General features: G+C 38.2%; 1 protein-coding gene across 1 annotated transcript in view; it reads left to right on the top strand.

Annotated features, from left to right (window-relative positions):
• Positions 1-16863, top strand: part of pcp4b (Purkinje cell protein 4b) — a 28505-nt gene extending 11642 nt beyond the window's left edge. The window contains exons 2-3 of the mRNA XM_067508483.1: positions 7441-7492; positions 16175-16863. Of these exons, the coding sequence (XP_067364584.1) occupies positions 7441-7492; positions 16175-16305 (183 nt within the window). The 3' untranslated portion in view covers positions 16306-16863. The remainder of the gene's footprint in view (positions 1-7440; positions 7493-16174) is intronic.
• Positions 16864-18668: the final 1805 nt, after the last annotated feature.

Raw genomic sequence — 18668 nt, 5'->3', positions numbered from 1 at the left:
GCCAGCTGTTACGTACCACCATGAATGATGCCAACGTGTCACTGTCATGGAAACAAGGCTTCTTCACCCCATATATAATATCTCTACACTGTATATCAGTGTGCTAAATCTGTGCAGTGTGGATACAGTACGTTGCTATGCACCACTGAGATACTGTATTTATTCAACATAGTGGCTTTGATTGCGATTTTAAACTAACGTTTCCAAGGATCAGTGTATCACATGGGACTATTGAAAAAACTGTTTTTTATGTTACGGTATTTCTTTATTATCCTAGACGCCCCTTTAGCAGAAAGACTGAAAGCAGAAGATAATAGCCTTAAATTCACAAATCAACGCAATGTTTTGACTTCTTTGTTTTGTACGTTATATAAATAGGGAGATCTTAAGAAGTCACTGTGTCCCTCTAATAAATAGCCCGCACATAATCGCTGAAAAAAAATTGTTGGTATGGTTGGTGGATTTTCTTGGTCTTTCAATGTAGGTAAACTATTTTTCCCCTGTTTTTCAGTCTGTATGCTAAGTATCTGCAGCCTGTATTTTCATAAATACTGAAGTGAGACTAGTATATATTGTCTGATAAAAATGAATAACCATATTTTCAAAAATTTTCGACTTATTAATTTTTAATTACACAATGATTCCAGTATATGTTATGGAATAAAATAAGTATTTTAAAGCAACATGACCATGTGGGTCTGCGTCATTAAAGTATGACATATATAAAGATTAACTCTGAGAGAGGAGGCTTGATTTTGGGTGAGGAATCCATATTACCCCTGGAATAAAGAAATTAACTAAAATGGACAAATGCAGAAATCAAACAAACATCAGGTGCAGTTCGCCTCCAGCATCTTATTCTGCAGACAGATGACCAAGATTTGCTTGTAGTAAATAAAATCAAGGCTGACAACAGAATGAAGAGAATGGGATGCTTAAAGCATTCTGTGTAAAAACCTTCCTGCTCGCTTCTCTCTGTGTCCACTGATGAATTCCCAATCAGAAATATAACATATTTACATTGCTGATGTTTTTTGTTATTCCTCTTGACTCACCTTGTGTTTGTGAGTGTGTGCCTGTATTCTTAACGTTTGTTTTTTTTCTTTGAAGAATCCTAATTGAAAGCCCAGAGGCACAAATTTGTTGCAGCCACTAAAGGCTGTATACTACAGGAGTTGTGCTGTTTGTGCAGGCGGCACACATGAAATCATTGTTTGGTGACCTTGTGTCCCTCTGAGTCTGTTAATGATTAATGAGAGACACAATATGTATCTTTATGCCCTCTACTCCCTTTCGTCAATGTCCTGTAATTCCTGTTTTCTTCTGGTTGATCGGTTTCTCATCTAATTTTTTTTCCTTCTCACAGTGTGAGAAATTGCATGTCTCGGTGTGTGCATTTATTCCAGGCGTACTGATTTGTTCACTAGTGTTAGTGTATGTGTTATCATTTGCAGGTTTATCTGCAGTGAGTGAGGATACCCCCCTCTCCCCAGTAATCTCACTCAGTGAGCTACTGTTACTGCAATTTACACTCAGCTTGGTTCCAGAGCTTCTTGTAATAATTGTTCTTCCTTTCTGTGCTGCCCTCATGAGCATTAACGCTTCTCATCACCTCTGCCCTGGAGGTGAGGACTCTCATTATTAACAAAATGACCTCAAGTTATATCTCAAATTTTAGCCAAGTTGTAACCTGTTAAACATAAAATCTGTTGGGTTAGAATAGCATCATAATAGCATGAATAGCATGAATAGCATGATTATAAGTTGTAGTGTTATCTTAACCATGATATACTGTAAGCTTACTGAAAAATTTAATAACTTTTACTGGCTTATTAACACTTTTATAGACCTAGTTATAAATAAAACACTTTATTTATAACTAGCCATAGCCTAACCTACACGGGTGCTGGAGTTGAAGTGGGGGATACATCCTGGACGGGTCCTCAGTCTTTTACAGATACACTTACAGTTACACCTACAATTAAGAGGCAGCAGTTCATTTCTTAATCCAGAGGTAAGGAGAGGATGCAACCTCCACACAGCAGGGACACAGCTGGAAGCTAGATTTGCATTTTGTAGTCACACCCAAATTTTTATTTTTATTTTCTACTCTCTTTCTTTTAAAATCAGCAACAGCCTTATGATAGATGCATGAGAGAAAGATGATTCAGGTGTGAATGTATAGTTTTTTACAGTATAAGGACACAATAATTCAGATGTGTTGTAAGAATTAAAACATTACGAAGAAAATGTTTTTTCATGCTTTTTCAACCTCTGGAGTTCAGTAGGCTTATGGGAATGCCTTAAATATGCAATAGCCAAACTATATGACCTTTGTAGTTGGATTCTGCATTAAATACAGTATTGATGTTTTTGCAACAGTGCTGAAATGTCGCATTGAATTAACATTATCTGCAAAAGCAACCACAAGATGCTCAACCAGATGAGCTCGAGGGCAGTTTTGTTTGCAGGGAGTGCTGATATAGTGTGCTATGGACTGACCATTGTCTTTTGCCTCACTCAGCTGAGGCTAAAGTAGTTTTTGGTAACGACAATAGTGTGTTTTAAAGGAACAGCTATAGCTCCAGCAGATGCCCTAGTTAATTTCATGGCCAATATAAGAGGCTGCTGTAGAACTTCAGCTATTTTCTTTGAACTGGGATAACTGGGATTACTAACAAGGAAGAACAAATCAGTGCTCTTATCTGGCTGTGTTATGTTTGGAGCTGCAGGCAGGCTGGAAGAGAGCTCAGTTGTGTGACTGTAACATGAAACACTACAAAGCAATTTAATAAGTTATTTCACTTTGGGTTTTTCCTGACAGACAAATGCACCATCCTGGCAGGTGTGACGTGTAAACATAAACTGCACTGTACCTCACACACTTCCACCTTTTTAACCAAATTCAGAATTGCATCAAAGACCAGCCTCAAATTAGACATTTCTTCCCAAAAGGGATGGGCGTGTTGTGCTCTGAGCTTGTGAAGAAGCTTCAACTCCCCCACCACCCATCCCTCTCCCCAGCATCAAAGTGAGGCGCACGCTGTTTGAAATTCATTGAAAGCATTGGATTAATAATGCAGAAAGAGAAGCTCAGAAAAGAGGACACATAGCATGATGCCTTCTCAAACTCTGAGCTATTAAAGCATAAAAAACCCTTCTGACATGAGCAAATAGGAAACCTTTGAACGTGCGGTGGAATAGCTGTGAAAAGGTTGCGGTGAAAATAACTGATGCTAAATCCCCCAGGAGGCCGCAAGATACAAGCTACCTAAATGAAACTATTTTCTTTGTCGTTTTTTTCACATCCCCAGTGCTTTCCTTCTAAATTAGTTCAGCTAGAATTCAAAAAATAAAATACTTGATTTATGCCATTAAAACATTTTTTTTTACTTATCTTAGGTAAATAGTCTGCACTATAACTCAAAGCGTTTTACACTGCTACTTATTCACCCATTTGCACTCACATTCACACACACTCACACAACGGGACGCTGGTCAGCGCTCACTGGGAACAACTAAGCTTGGGTTCAGTGTCTTGCTCAAGGAAACTTTGACATGTGACTGGAGGACCCAGGATTGAACCAAAAACTGTGAGATTGGTGGAGAACCGCTCTATCTTCCTGCACCACAGTATAGTGTTTTCCTTTGCAAAAAAGCCAGGTCTCATCAAGTTCAGGTGATGAGAACAATTAACATTTAACATGATTGAACAAAAATGGAAGTATCTTAGCATAAAAAAATTGTAAAAATATAAAGGGGCAAATAACATTTACAAAAGGTGCATAGCAGCACCTCATATGTCTCAATTGTCTTCCTGTGAAAAAAAAATTATGCGAAATAATTATGACACAAGCAAAAGAGAAGGTTAGGTGACACAGTATATAGAGTAAAAAGTCTGAGGAGGTCGAGGTGGACTGATCATTTGTTTCCAGTGTGAAAATATCTATGACACACTTCTTTTGACCTAAACCAGTTTTCATTTTTCTAAACCTAACAATGCAATTTTGTATCCATAATCATAACCATGTGTTAATAGTTTCCACGACAACATAGGTCCAGTACCAGCGACACCGTTTCAACAGATGCTTCTATAGTTAGGGGGAACAAACACCCTATATTTTAATTAGTTTGAAAGAATTCTTGGCACACTCACATACTGCGCATTCATTTTTATCTTTGCTGTGATATCTGCGCAAATGGCACAAATGTGCTCATTCTTCTGTCATTTGTCTTTAGGCCAAGCTGCAATTTGTAGTGCAATTAATGATATAAAGTTGTTTTAAACTCTGTTTTTTTTTACAGACTACTCAAACTAGATATAATGCTTTAATTAGTGAGTTTTATCGATGCTGGTGGGGTAATTTCTTCATGTCTTTGGACAGAACCCGACTAGGCCTCGACCCTTCATCTCTCCAGGAGGCAGTCAGAAAATTGATTGTGGTCATTTTTCTTCCTAATGCTAATGTTTGTATAAGTATGTCTTAACTGCAAAGGGAGGTATTGATCCCGCTCTCCTCTCCTCTCTGTACTTCATCCTCCTTTTCTGCTTCACTGCAGGAAAAAAATCCCATCATTGCAGCTCCCACCCAGGCTGCGCATATGAAAACAGAAAATGACAACCTGTCTGCCAGCTGGCAATAAACAGTGGAAGTTTATGATAAGGAGAGTGACGCCATAATTCCTCCAGTAATTTCATATGGGAGAATATATTTCCCTTTGCATCTTCAGACTGAAACACAGGGAGACTTTCAAGCCTCTAACAATCTGTGTGGTTTCAGCCAGACATTCTAAACAAAGTAAGAAAGTGATTATGCTAGGTTTCTCTAGTGCAGCATTTCTTCTATTTTCTACTTAAAAATTAATGTACATACTGAGTGTTTTTAGGAGGTTTATGGCAGTGACATAGTGTTGGGGTTTTTGCACTCCCTCTTTCCACTTAACCCCACCTGCTCTTTGGCTGCGGCTGTGAAGATAAATGGACCACGGAGGCAAACACAGGCCTAGGGACATCAGTTATAAATGCGATAGCTAATGCTGAATTAATTAGCATAGTCTGATATGGCAGACCTCAGGCAGCTATCGGGTTTTTAGCTGCATTAGCACTCAGCACTGTAGTGAATTCAACAAATCAATCTTACCAAGTAATTTATGTCTGTAATTGAACTCTAACAATCAAATGTTTTTTGATTGTTACCAGTGCAGCAAAATTTAAAATGTCCAAAAGAAATGTACTTTTTTCACGTACTTTATATGTTTTTACAAATATTACTTCTAGTATCTTGAAACAGTATAAAGTAAAGGCTGCAGAATAAACTTTGGCTTGATGCTAAGCTAAGCTAACTAATTCTCAGAAATGACATGACAGTGGTATCTATCTTCTTATTTAATATTGAGCAATACTCTGAATAATACCATACACTCCCTAATTCAAAGTACTGCACAGAATTTACTTCACTAAACCCACACTCGGATCATCCTGCCAAGCACTTTCCCTCTTTATCAGATTGCAACCAGGAGCCAGGTAAAGTCATTCGCCAACTTTGGCCCTCCTTCAAATTAAAATGTTTCTGGAAGCTCAAAAAAGTTTAGTTTTTTTTCAAAACTGGAAGTTAGACAGAAAAAAGCACTGGATTCTATACATGGCTCAAAGAACTGGCAAATGGGCTTCATCTTAAAAGGCATCGATTCCCACTCATCAACAAGGGTGACATTTTTCGCAAGACGTGGCAGACCCCTCCTATACAGCTGGGAGGCAAATTACAAATCCCTTGCCCTATTTCCCTATGCATCCCAGGTGTGATACCGTAGCTGCAGCTTCATGGCTTTAACTCCTAACCGCTTGAACATAGTTCCATAATAAGCTAAGGTAAGACTGATGTGTTTTAATATGTCTACAGTATGTTTATCAGTGTCTGTATAGCACTGTTCAAAATTAAGCACATTTTGAACAACCCTACAGACAAAAAAATTACTTACGCTGTACTCATGTGTTGAGTCTGCAACCTGGGTTTACTTACTTGTCAGTATCTATAGCCCTCAGTTCTTGTCCAAAACACCACTGGTTTAGTAGTTTGTATAGGAACTGCTGAAACTACAATTAGTTTTAAAAATAATAAAATTACCTATTAGGAGTGTTGATAATTGTGTGATGGCATTTGACAATTAGTTTTCTAAATAATAACTTTGCTAACTAACATTTATATTCATGCTCTATTTTTATGGAGTGGAAGTGCAGTGCATTGTGAACAGTCAGCCATGCATCCTTTTCGAAAAGCTGTCTCCCAGTGCCAACCAGTCATGCAACTTCTCACAGGTCTTCCTCATTACTTCCTTATTTTCCTCAATCTATCCCTTCTCCTTTTCTTCGCCATACTTTCTCTGACTCCGTTATCATTCCCTGGAATATCTCTCACTCTATTTCTCACTAATGCTCCGCTGCATATTAAACGCAGGACTATAATATAGTTCTAAGAATAGCCTAATGTGCTTATTGTGATGGAGTGTCAAAGCTGTACCTCTCTCTATTACTAAATCTGCTTTACCCTTTTCCTGCCTCTGATGCTGTCAGCACCCCTCTGAACCCTGCAGAAAAATCGAGTTTTATTTCAACAGTCTTAATCCTATTTAAATTAAATTTTTAATTTATCCGTATATGTTTTAAAAACACAGATGACTAAATACTCTCTTGCAAAGGTCATCAGTTTTAACACTGATATTGGTAGAGTTAGATTGTGGATATCTCGTGTTCGGCTCCCTTGTGTTGCACATTGACAAACACTAACACTGTATGTCAGAAGAAATGGTGAGTACACACAATACGTGAACAAGGCCACTCTGTGTGCTATTTCTCTTGAAAAGACATTACTATGTGGTTTATTCCTTACATGTTCTTGTAAGTAAAACATTTACCGTCCACATCCTTGAGGATTACAGGTGGAGGTCTAGAGCCTAAACAGACCGACACTGACCAGAGGTTGTGTACATCCTGGAAATAAAACGCGTGTTAATTAATGTGGCTGCAGCTTGCCCTCTATTAAAGTTTATCTACAGGATTTATTTAATCATTAAAGAAACTTTTATTAAACATGAATGTACTTTATTTTTGTAAAAATCCTCAACTTGTTGAACTTTAAGCTCTCGTGCATGGTTTACTGAGTACTAATCTTATAGTATGAGGTCCTAACAAGAGGACTTCACTGGTTAAATCTCTCTCTAAATCTTAAATGCATACTTGAAAGTGTGTACTACCAGATTATGTGGCAGCTCAGCCTCTAGTAGATGTCACAACAATCCTGAGCCCATGGGCACAGAGCAGTGGCATGTATTCAGCTCAGCTGGATTTGACAGGAATGTAGAAACTTTCAAAATTGTTGATGCATTTGAATTTCATTTGGAAAAAGTACCATCTTATTCACTTTCGGTTCTTTTGCTTTGCAGAGACAAGGATCTGGAGCAGCTGCTGGCAACAATAAGCCATCTGGGGGACAAGGTAAAATTTAAATGATTTAAGGTGATCTTTAAAATGCACATGTCATATAATTGACAGTAAATGGACCTGAAGTACAGCTGCCATCAGAGTGTACACATACAGTACACACAAACTCTTAGAGAGTACCTGACCTCAGGGCTTTCTGTCAGATCCAGTAATGGTCTGACAAGAGTTCAGAGTGATGCGTCATCTTTTACATTACTGGGAGAGGGAGTTTCATAACAAAAATTCAAATTAATTTATTTGTCATCTGTCAATTATCTTTCTCTTTCTAATACAGTATGTGATATGCATTCATTTTTTATTATTGATTTTACATGAATAATTATCAGTGATGACAAAATTAATAATAGAGTGTAGTGTAAGAAATTATTTGTTCTTCCTGATAGTAAATCTATTTACTGCAAAACAAAGTTGTTTATTAATCCCATTACGGTCAGTTTGTGTGGAGCGGCTCGTTATATACACATTACAATTACACAATACTGACAAATAATTATTACAATGTACAACACACCTAGACTTTGCTGCTACACAGAGTTTATACTGTACCATCTTACACTTCTCTTATAAATCAACTGACACAGCTGACGCTTGCACTCAGCTTTCATGTCCTGGCACAGCTGGGTAAAATAACACAGATGCCAGGGTGAGATGACCGCCGGCTTCTGTAAATCCAACTCTCTAATGATTGCCTCCTTGAACAGAGATCGAATGCCTGTATCTGTTAGTCCTGTGGGAAATAAACATCAGCTCTTTGCACCAAGTGCATCACAAATCATGTTTATTGTTGAGCTTTCTGTCATTAAACCCATCACAGCAAAGCAAATAAAGGCTTCTCCTCTAAATCTTGGCACTGATTTGGTGCATTGCCCTGACTCAGCATGGGATAGAAGTAAAAATATGAGCCATTTTAAAAAGTTTGCTCTGCACCTATTCAGTTAATATACACACCAGATAAATAGATACCTACTCAGTAGAGTAGTGTTTTACTTTAACAAACTCAAATTTACATAAATGTGTTTGAGTGCCCAAATATCAAATACAGTGAAGTTTGAAATATTGATTGAAAAGAATCTAAAAGGGGACATGCAGGTGATGGTGTAGCTGTGTGTGGAGACCATAACTTTCTGAAGTACATAGCACAGCACTGTACTGTAGCTCTATTGTCGCCCTGGTCAATTTAGCAGACTTTGCATATTTAATCAACACTGGCATCATGCAGCAAAGGAGAGCAGTCTTACTGACAGGTTCATCTAAGTGAATCAGTTTTTCCAGAAACAGATTCTAGCCTTTTCTTTTACAAGCAAAGGCCAGTGGCAGAAAAACACCAGTGCATAAGCTGCAAAGTCAGATTGATTCGTAACTTGGTTTTATAAGATAAAAATGAGGCAGCATCGCATTTGTTTGACTTTCTAATTTCTTTCTCACTATATGGAATCAAAGTATATCTTTGGATCAGATGTCAGATGGATCTTGAAGATCTAGTAATTAATTTCCAAAGCACTTTTAAAAGAATCCGGCACATTTTGTGATTGAAGAAATCTCAGTTATCCACTGACCTTCTTTGAATAGAAATAGAAAAAAATAGATCACCCTATTAAATAGTCACCTTTAAGCAACATTATTCACCAACAGCAATTAAGACAATGTAATTTACCTCAAGCATTTGGCAGAATCACCTTGTTGCAGGAGACTAATTTTTCACTGCCTTTGGGATTCAGGTTTACCCTTCTACTTACTTAGTAAAAAAGAAAGAAAGGGTACAGCAGCAGCAATACACCCACCACCCACACACACCATACCTTTGTTGTCTGACCTTGACAATTAATTTGATGCCTGGAAAAACTGCTTTCCCAATGTGTCTCTAGTGTGTATCTCAATACCGTGAGACATTTAGGGGGGGGAAGGGGGGTTCTGTGAGTGGGTGAGGAGGGAGTAAAGCTGTTATTGACAGAGTCGCCCACTCTGCATACCCCCAGCACATAGCAGAGCACAGTCTTTAGAGACAACTGCTCACAGGCTCAAGGACCCAGAGAGATGTATTCATATTCACAAGAAGACATTTTGAATTGGGTACTGCAGATACAAGCACACGCACCTCAGTGATGCAGCAAATGCTGTTTACCTGATAACAGCAGTAACAAGGAAGCTGGAGGAAGGAAGAGTTTATTGTAAGGATAACAGCAAAAATTTAAATGTTTATTAAATAGATACAGTTGAATAGGTATTTTTCATTTTGCTGCATCATTTCTCCAAAAATAAAAACTGTACTGGAGAAAGGCGCTGTTGATGTTGGTGTTCAAAAATGGAAAAATACTAATAACACTGCAAAATACTGTTACTGTACAGGTAAAGAACCCACATAAAAAATGGTCAGGCAAGGATTAGGTACAATCTAATGCAATCCAACACAGCAGCTCTGCCACTTATACAAGGTTATAATAAGTTTTTAAGGTAAAATCATCAGAAAGGTAATAATTCTACTATGTGTTTATTATTCAGGTCATAATTCTGGAATGCATTGCGATAGGGGGTGGCTCTCCCACCCTATTTAAATGTAATGAGGGTGTAAAAACATTAGTAGATTTATCACCCTCCGCACAGTCTCAACCTAAAAACTTGTATGCCAATGGAAAGTCAACAAACCAAATGAAATTTGGAACAAAATTGTGAGGTCTGATGAGAAGTTGAATTTTTGGTCAGAATTCACACAGGTATGTTTCTTCTTCTTCTTTGTCTTTTGTCTCTTCCCTTTCAGGGGTCGCAACAGCAAATCATGTGCCTCCATCTAACCCTATCCTGTGCATCCTCTTCTCTCACGCCAACTAACTTCATGTCCTCTCTCACTACATCTATAAATCTCATCTTTGGTCTTCCTCTAGACCTCCTGCCTGGCTGCTCCGACCTCAACATCCTTCTACCGATATATTCACCATCTCTACTCTACTCTATTCAGTCCCCTCAGTGTCCCACTTCTTCTTAGCTAACCTCTTTCACTGTTTACACTTCCGAACTTCCTCTTTCCTCGAATTCCTTCTCAATTTTCCTCTTTCCCGATGACACACCGAGTACCCTCCTACCTGTCTCCCTGATCATATTAGCTGTACTTGTCCAGTCATCTAAAAGCACCTCCTCACCATCCAGATCTTGTCTCATTCTCCTCTTTGAAAACAAAGTTCTTCCTTTTCACTTCCACCACTTTTTCTCTGCTCTTCTTCATCCTCCTCACCACCAGAGTCATTTTATACACCACCATCCTGTGTTGTCTGGCTACACTCTCCCCTACCAATACTTTGCAGTTACTGATCTCTTTCAGATTACAACGTCTTACACAAGATACAGTCCTCCCTATGTCACCCTATGTTCCTGCCTCTTCTGGATGAAAGTATTCACTACAGCCATTTCCATCCTCTTTGCAAAGCAAGACCAAACCTGCCCATCACATTCTCACCTCTTCACCAACATGTCCATTGAAATCTGAACTAATCACCTCTCTCTCACCTCTGGGGATGCTCTGAATCACTTCATCAATTTTACTCCAGAATTTCTCCTTCTCTTCTAACTCACCTGGGCAGCAACCGATCCAGTATGGAATTCAGATTAGGTGTGGAAGTCATGATTCGCATGTTTAATTTGTCATGTGTTTTACGTCAGATGCCCTAATAACCCTCACTGGGTTGTGGCACACTGTCTTGTGCCTCCTTGTGGTTGTATTTCACACAGGTATGTGTAAAAATAACTAAATAACTACCCGTGAGCAGAGAAACACCATTCTCATATTAAGTCATGGTGAAGGCTTACTGACGTTTTGGTGGCTGTAGCTCAGTTGGTAAGGCAGACGTCCACTGACCACAGGGTTCAGTGGATTCAGTGGTTCACTCCCCGGTTGTTGCTATATATCGAAGTGTCTCTGGGCAAGACACTGTACCCCCAACAGCCCATTCCCCTCCCCAGCTGCACAGTGGCAGTCCAAGCCCAGTAGAAATGTGGGAGGGTTACGTCAGGAAGGGCATCCGGCATAAAAACTGTGCCAAATCAACACGCAGACAATGATCCACTGTGGCGACTCTGAACTCATGGGATAAGCCGAAAGGACAAAAAAAACAAAAAAAGAGCCAGTGGATCATAAGATATTGAGGTAAAAAACAAACCAAGGGTTCTGTCAAGGCCCTTACAGGGCCAGACTTTAAATGTCAGTGGAAACCTGATCGATTAGAAGAAGGTTGTAAATGGCAGTACCAAACCAGCTGGTAGACTTGAAACAATTAAAATGCAGTCAAGAATGGACTACAATTATACCTGAAATAATATGCACACTGCTTACTCAAAGATGTTGAAGGAGCTCATAAAGGCAGGACATACAAAGTATTAGAGAAGATTTTATAAAGGGGTATGCAAATTTTGCAATGACATTATTTATATTACTTTACTATAACTTTCATTTTATACCCTTTGTATACTTTACCTTATACACTCCTGATTTAGAAATTCATTAAATGTTGAGTAATAAATGCCAAATATTGAAAAAAGCGCAGGTCCTTTTGACGCCTGTTGTTTATCAGAGGATTAGAAAACCTAGGGACCTGTGCTTTAATTATTAGGACCTCCAGCTTAGGTCAGGCTATATATAGTGGAATAAAAAGTACTCCCATATACAGTAGTAATGCTCAAGGTACGAACAATTACCATTAACAGTATCTAAACACAGTACTTGACATATATAGACATTAGTTGGAGTCTAAGTGTTGTGTATTTGGATGATAAGCTTCATATGTTCACTGACCCGATGACTGCAACACAGATTTTCGCTGACACGACAACAGCTGGGAATGCATGTGCGTACTACAGTGTTTTGTTATAATGTACAGTACAAGCAAACCCTAATGACATTAATCAACAGCACTGGAAGTCCTTTGTTAAGATCATTTATCATCTGGATTTTCATGCAGAATATCACAGATAGGAACTGCTCTATTTTGTAGTAAATATCAATTTTATAGCATTTTTAAAGAACAAACTAGAGACTGTTACATCAACAGCATCTGCCCCTTCGTTTCAAACAGGCAAAAAGATAATTTTAAATTAGCTCACCTTAGAGATCAAAGTTATCCTTATATAATTGCTTGTGACAAGCTTTTACACTGAACATAACCCATTTTTAAACACTTTTTAATTAGCTTTACTGTACTCAATTATAGCCATGAGGAATCAGTCTTAGTCTGGTAGATATTGTTAATAAATGCACACACTGTATGGACACGTATTCATCTGTAGTTTTTATTGTTAGTTCTGTTGTTTTTTTTAATGTGTGACCATATCAAAGTAGGTTACACAGACGCTTCCTCTCCAAGATAAAATAAAAGTTGACACAAGGTGAAAAAACAAGCCAACAGTAACGATCAATATAGAATCAGTCCTTCATGTGTAGTTGTGTATTGACTTTGGCATTTCTCATGCTTTGCTGCACCTATGGCGTTTTAAGGCCTTAGAGGTCGTCGGTATTTTCCTGACTTTCACGCTCTGATATTTAACAATAAACACACAAACACACACATACACGCACAGATATCTCCAAAGCAGCTACGATTGTTTATTCATTTACGCTTGTGACACAAGTCATCTTTAAAGAACTACTACAGCTTAGTATGTCACAGCTCCAAAAAGTGGAGCAACAAACATATAGCACACACAGCAAACTCAAATTAATGTCCTATATTGTGTAAACTATGTTTTTATGTGTTTTAATACCAAATTTCAGTCTAATTTATTTCCATTGTCACTGCCATTGTAAAAGCCAGACAAATCCCTGTCATGGCTCAACTGGTTTTATGCAGTGAAATTAATAAGACCTCAGAGGAGCTTTTGAAGGACATTTTGAAAGACAGCCACCTAAGGATGATCATATTGTCTTATTTTGCCCTTTATATCTGTTTCACCTAAACTATAGAAAAAGTTGGTGACGTGCAGGGAAGCCATATCTGATTGAAGTGAATCTATTGAGCCTCAAACCTAAAAGCATTTGAGCTTCGTTTCCAGCAACTACATGTACCACACACCAGGATCATAAATACATTTTTTTCTTTCCTTCCCTGGAAGCACAGTTAAGATGATCCAAAATGACACTCTGACAGCAGATATTACACTACCATTAGGTGAAGACAGGGATGTCAGAGAAAAGGGAACAGGGAAGTGCTGCCAGAGGTAATAGGTTTAGTAATCCGTTGTGTAGATGTGCATGTGTGTGTGTGTTGAGGAAAAGATGAATCTTCAAACTGAGCAGAACTATCTGTCATTGTCACATTCAGCCCTTCCTGTCTTATAACAACTGATGAAAATCTGCCCTCAGGACTCAAAGCCTTGCATCCAGCTTGATAAATTCTTTTAGTTTAATGCATTTGATTCCTCTGAAATATTAAACTACAAAAACATGTACCGCACATTCAGTATGTGGCAAATAAATCTAAACCTGCTGACAATTAATACACAGCATGAATTAAAACACCTCTTGCTTTATGAATTTTTAACACTTACATATATAGTTTTTCTATTGATCGGCCAAATTATGCTTGAATTAATTTTATGTACATAGAAGTTAATCAAAAAATATTGTTCGACAGGTTCACAATAACTTTTGACAGTAACTCTTATAAATGTGTGTAGTTGACATAAACAAAACTCTACTTTGTTTGTGATTTTGGAAGCCATACAAGTTGCCTCCACAATGAAAAATTCTCAGCCCCATATAACATTCTGAAAAAAAGTCACCAGCATATAACACAAAGATTATGAACATGTCTGGTGGTGACACAGCAGAGGGCACCTCTCAATAGCTAAGGCTGCTTTGATGAAAATAGTACGCATTAGAGTGGAGTGCTGGAAAATTCAATATCAATTAATACTGGACTCAAAGCTCAGCTTGACAGAGCGGTTAGTTTTCCTCAATGAACAGCAAGAGAGAGGTACTCAAGTTGAACCACATGGGAACCTGGGGATTAGCTGCACAGTCAATACATGAGTTGCCACTCCACTATACTGGTTTTGCTACTCCTCTCTTCACATCCGCCTCTCTTTCTGTCTGTGTCTGTCATGCTTGTTTCTCTACAGTAGGCTGTGCTTATCAAACTCAAGCAGATCAATCCTTTGTGTTGTACAGCAGGGAAGTGGAATAAACCCCATGCTGAAAACAGTGACTAATGATTTTAGAGAAATCATTAGTTACTGTGAAACATAAAAAGGTAAAACCAGCATAGAGACTTTTATTCTTGGTGACATAAGCTGTCGCAGGCAGACATCAGAGCCACAGTGAAACCTGCCTGGGTAAATGTTAGCTTGTCATTGCCTCTTGAAGTACTGAATATTTGTGCTCCATTACAGCCTTCAGCGGTGTTACTGTCATTTCAGAAGCACAGTTCTGTGTTACAACAAAGAATTAACACCAGATGACACATTTTAAATCAAAAGACAAACATCAGTAGTAGTATCCATCACAGATATTCTTATGTTTAACTAATTTAGTGTTCATGGAAGGATGCATAATGCATTAAACTACAACATTTTTGTTATCAATACGTACGATTTTTGCTTTTATTTTTTGGCATTATAATGCATGAATAATGACAAAGCATTAATGTAAACATTATTCTGTAAATAAGCCTTCACAGCAACAAAAGATGCATATGATATGTACTGTATGTACATGCATGTATACATGTGCATATCTATACTAATACCCATACTTGCAGCCATGCTTTATAAAACTGTATAAATTCCAGCATGTCTTGGTAATGGAAAGAGGTAAAACAAAAATCCCCTTAGGTCAGTTCATGGGAAACGTATTTCTTTAATGTTATAGTCACACCTTTAAACATTGTCGCAGTGTAGTCACACATTTTCCAGGGCCTTATATGTATTTTGAAAGTGTCTTTTCTCCTACCAAATGCATACTTATTATACATGATGTTGTTTTTACTGAATGTATAAGATAAAAAATAATCCCATCCCATCAAGCATTAAAGTATAATATTTGCTAATAAAATTGACCAAGGCCCTATGACAGCCAAGATAGGCCCCAGCCCTCTCCCCGTACAGGATAATCAGGTAAGATAATAAATGGATGGATGGAAAACTGACCAATCAATCCCTTAAGCAAGTCTCAGGCAGCCAGCATCCTTGGATGAGACCTTGGATATAAACATTGCATTTTAGGGCAAGTTATTCCTATAATGTACAGGTGAAAAAGTTACAGATCAGGTTATCATTTTCTTCTAACTGCTGCTTAGCTTGTTTGTATATTTAAAAAACACAGTATGTTTGTACTTTTTAACATTAAAAAGGTTTTCTACCTGTCACCACAGAATCGAATTATGTACACACCTGAAATCCTCTGTAATTACACTAAGCAGTGAGCTGTATGTACATGCTAACAATTAAAGTGTTAGAGCTTGATAAACTAATGATATTGCTATAACTACAGCCCCATGTATGCTTCAGCATGTGGAAGACATCAAATATTGATAGACCTCATGCTGTCTGTGTTTGCTAAGCTATGATTAGATGCACACTGTTCTGGGACATTTGCTGAACTAGGATATATAAATTCTCCTGAGTGGTAAATCTATGAATCACAGCACTCTCTGTCCGCTGCTGTGGGTCACAAACATCTTTTGCTTTTCCTTCCAGATGCATCCAAGACGGACGTCCCGGAGGACTTCGACATCGACATGGAAGACCCAGAGACCGCAAAGGCGGCGGTCACCATCCAATCCCAGTTCAGGAAGTTCCAGAAGAAGAAGCGTGATGAAAAGTCCTAGTGAGTGCCACGTTGCTCTGCCAATGTGTGTAGAGACGGCAGGTGGGAGTGATGGCACAGTGACGATGGTGTGAGATTTGCATGTAAACAAATTCATACCTATTGGAACTCAACAGGGGTTGTGAGGTTTTGGTGGCTGGGTGGGGGGTGCATTAGCCTGTACATCGTATGACATGTCTGTGAATTTTCATTATGCTGTTATTTATCATTTGACTGCTGTATCCATGAATAATTAACAGAAAGAGTCGACAACATCTAGTTTCTGTCTTGACACATTCTGTATGTTCCACATACATAAATGTGTTAGAGTATGTTTTTGTACTTATCCTCATACTATGTCTTTCTGTACTGCTTAGGACTGGGTTTCCCAAAATTACCTGTATTTGTGTGACGAGATGGGACAAAAGCTGATGTTACAGTAAGGGTTGTTTTTAGGAAACATAGCCTGGAGCTTTCCATCCTGACAAGAATATTTCATCCAGAAGCATATTTCTTACCCGCATGGTACTATCAAGCTGTGTATCAATGTACATTGAATAAATAAAGTCTCTGTGTGGAACTTGGGTGTGGTACATGTAAATTTCAGTATCTGACAAACACCCACATTTCAAATATGTCTTTGTTGTTTTGTTGCAGAATATCAGAATGATGCTGCATCCTTATATATTGCAATAACACACACTGTGCAGGGATGGCAGTGGAACTTTTATTCTGATGACTGACTATAAATAGGAATCTTTTCTGAATGATCTCGGCTGAATCTATTCCCTTCTCGGCTTGATGACCTTCTCCATCGAGAGCCAGGAAAACTGATTCCCACTGAGTTTTTCTCAGCTTTCGGCACTTTGAAACAATCACACAACAACATATACCGGCAACAATATTGTATAATTTAGTTCAAGAGTATAGAAACATATGCAGTATGATTGCAGTACTGAATATTTTTAAAAGGCTATTTTTGCTGTTCTTGAATTGTTGACATAAGGTTGAATTTAAAAAAGATTTTGAGGAAGAACTGGCAGATGATTCTTGTCTTAGATACCCAGCTGTCGCTCCATACTTTGTTTGACTTTCCTTCAGCTCTGTGTAAATGACTGGGCAACATTTCAGCTGCTAGCAGCTGTCACAAACAAGCCTTATTCCTTTCAAAGTTGATCACCGAACAGCACAAAGCTTCCATCATTAGGTACTGTACTGCTCACGTACATGATGTGAGCTCCCTCATTAGTCTGCGTGAGGAACACATGAAAACAAACCAACACTGGCAAAAATGCAGCCTGAAATACTGGCAGAAAAAGAATATGTGGAGAACACATATCATGTCACAGAGAAATTTAGTTTGTTTATTAGCTAGTTATCTATTTTGTACTATATTAGATTCTAGCCTAATGTGTGGCCTTATTCATGGCAACCTTGGTCAGTTGGTCCACCTCTTTATGTCTCAACCGCTATATCAAAGGACAAATCCTTTGATAAATGCTTCACACAATTACTTCTTCAATGAGATGAAATGAAATAGTTTTTATTGCCTCTTAATTTTTTATCTAGTGTCTCCATCATGTAAAAAACATATATAACAAAGTACGGCTAACAAACCTCCAAAACTAGATAAAAACATTCTCATCTGCCTCAGCTACTTTGTGTTTGGTGACAGCACATGTTAGCATGTTAATGCCCTAAATCACAATGATGACATTAGCATTTTGATAGTGTATTTCTATGATAGCAAAGGTTTAAAGGCTTTCAATAATGCTGAGAACAATAGCAGGTTCCATGTTGCATTACTTGTGTTTCCTGATAAGAATCTTGCTCAAAAGGATACATTAAACTACCTGCTAAACAACACACATTGTGCATTTATAACCTAATCTAGAAAAGCTGCTTTCCACTCACAAAACACCAAATGGCGCAAAGGATTTTAAAATGTCAAGGGTTAAGAAGAAGTAGCACTCTTCTTACAATCAGGATCATGACACAGCATGAGCGAGGGTCACTGAAGAGTATTACAACAGTCAGTGATAATAATCTTTGCACCTGTGGGAACTGATCCTCAGCTGCAGATTAGCTCTGTAAGCCTAGGAGCAATAAACTGTGTAGTCAGTGCAAACGGTACCTTGATGTCCACAGCCACAGTTAAATAAAACAAATCCATTCTATTACATATATTGTAGACATAGTTTCCATAAAACTGGTCAAAAGCCTTAGTGACATTATCATTCTCTACTCTTCCTCCCTAAAGTCTTCCTCCTTAAAAGGCAACAGTGCAGTGACCTTTAGATAGACAGTGACCCTTTACAGTGAAGGTCACTGTCTCAGATTCACTGCACTTCCTTGTTTGTTTGCCTGCTTGTTTTATTTTCCACC

The sequence above is a fragment of the Channa argus genome, chromosome 6, assembly GCF_033026475.1.
Source record: "Channa argus isolate prfri chromosome 6, Channa argus male v1.0, whole genome shotgun sequence".
NCBI classification, from domain to species: domain Eukaryota; kingdom Metazoa; phylum Chordata; class Actinopteri; order Anabantiformes; family Channidae; genus Channa; species Channa argus.
The sequence above is the reverse complement of the archived record's forward strand: the minus strand, read 5'-3'. Positions and strand labels throughout refer to the sequence as shown.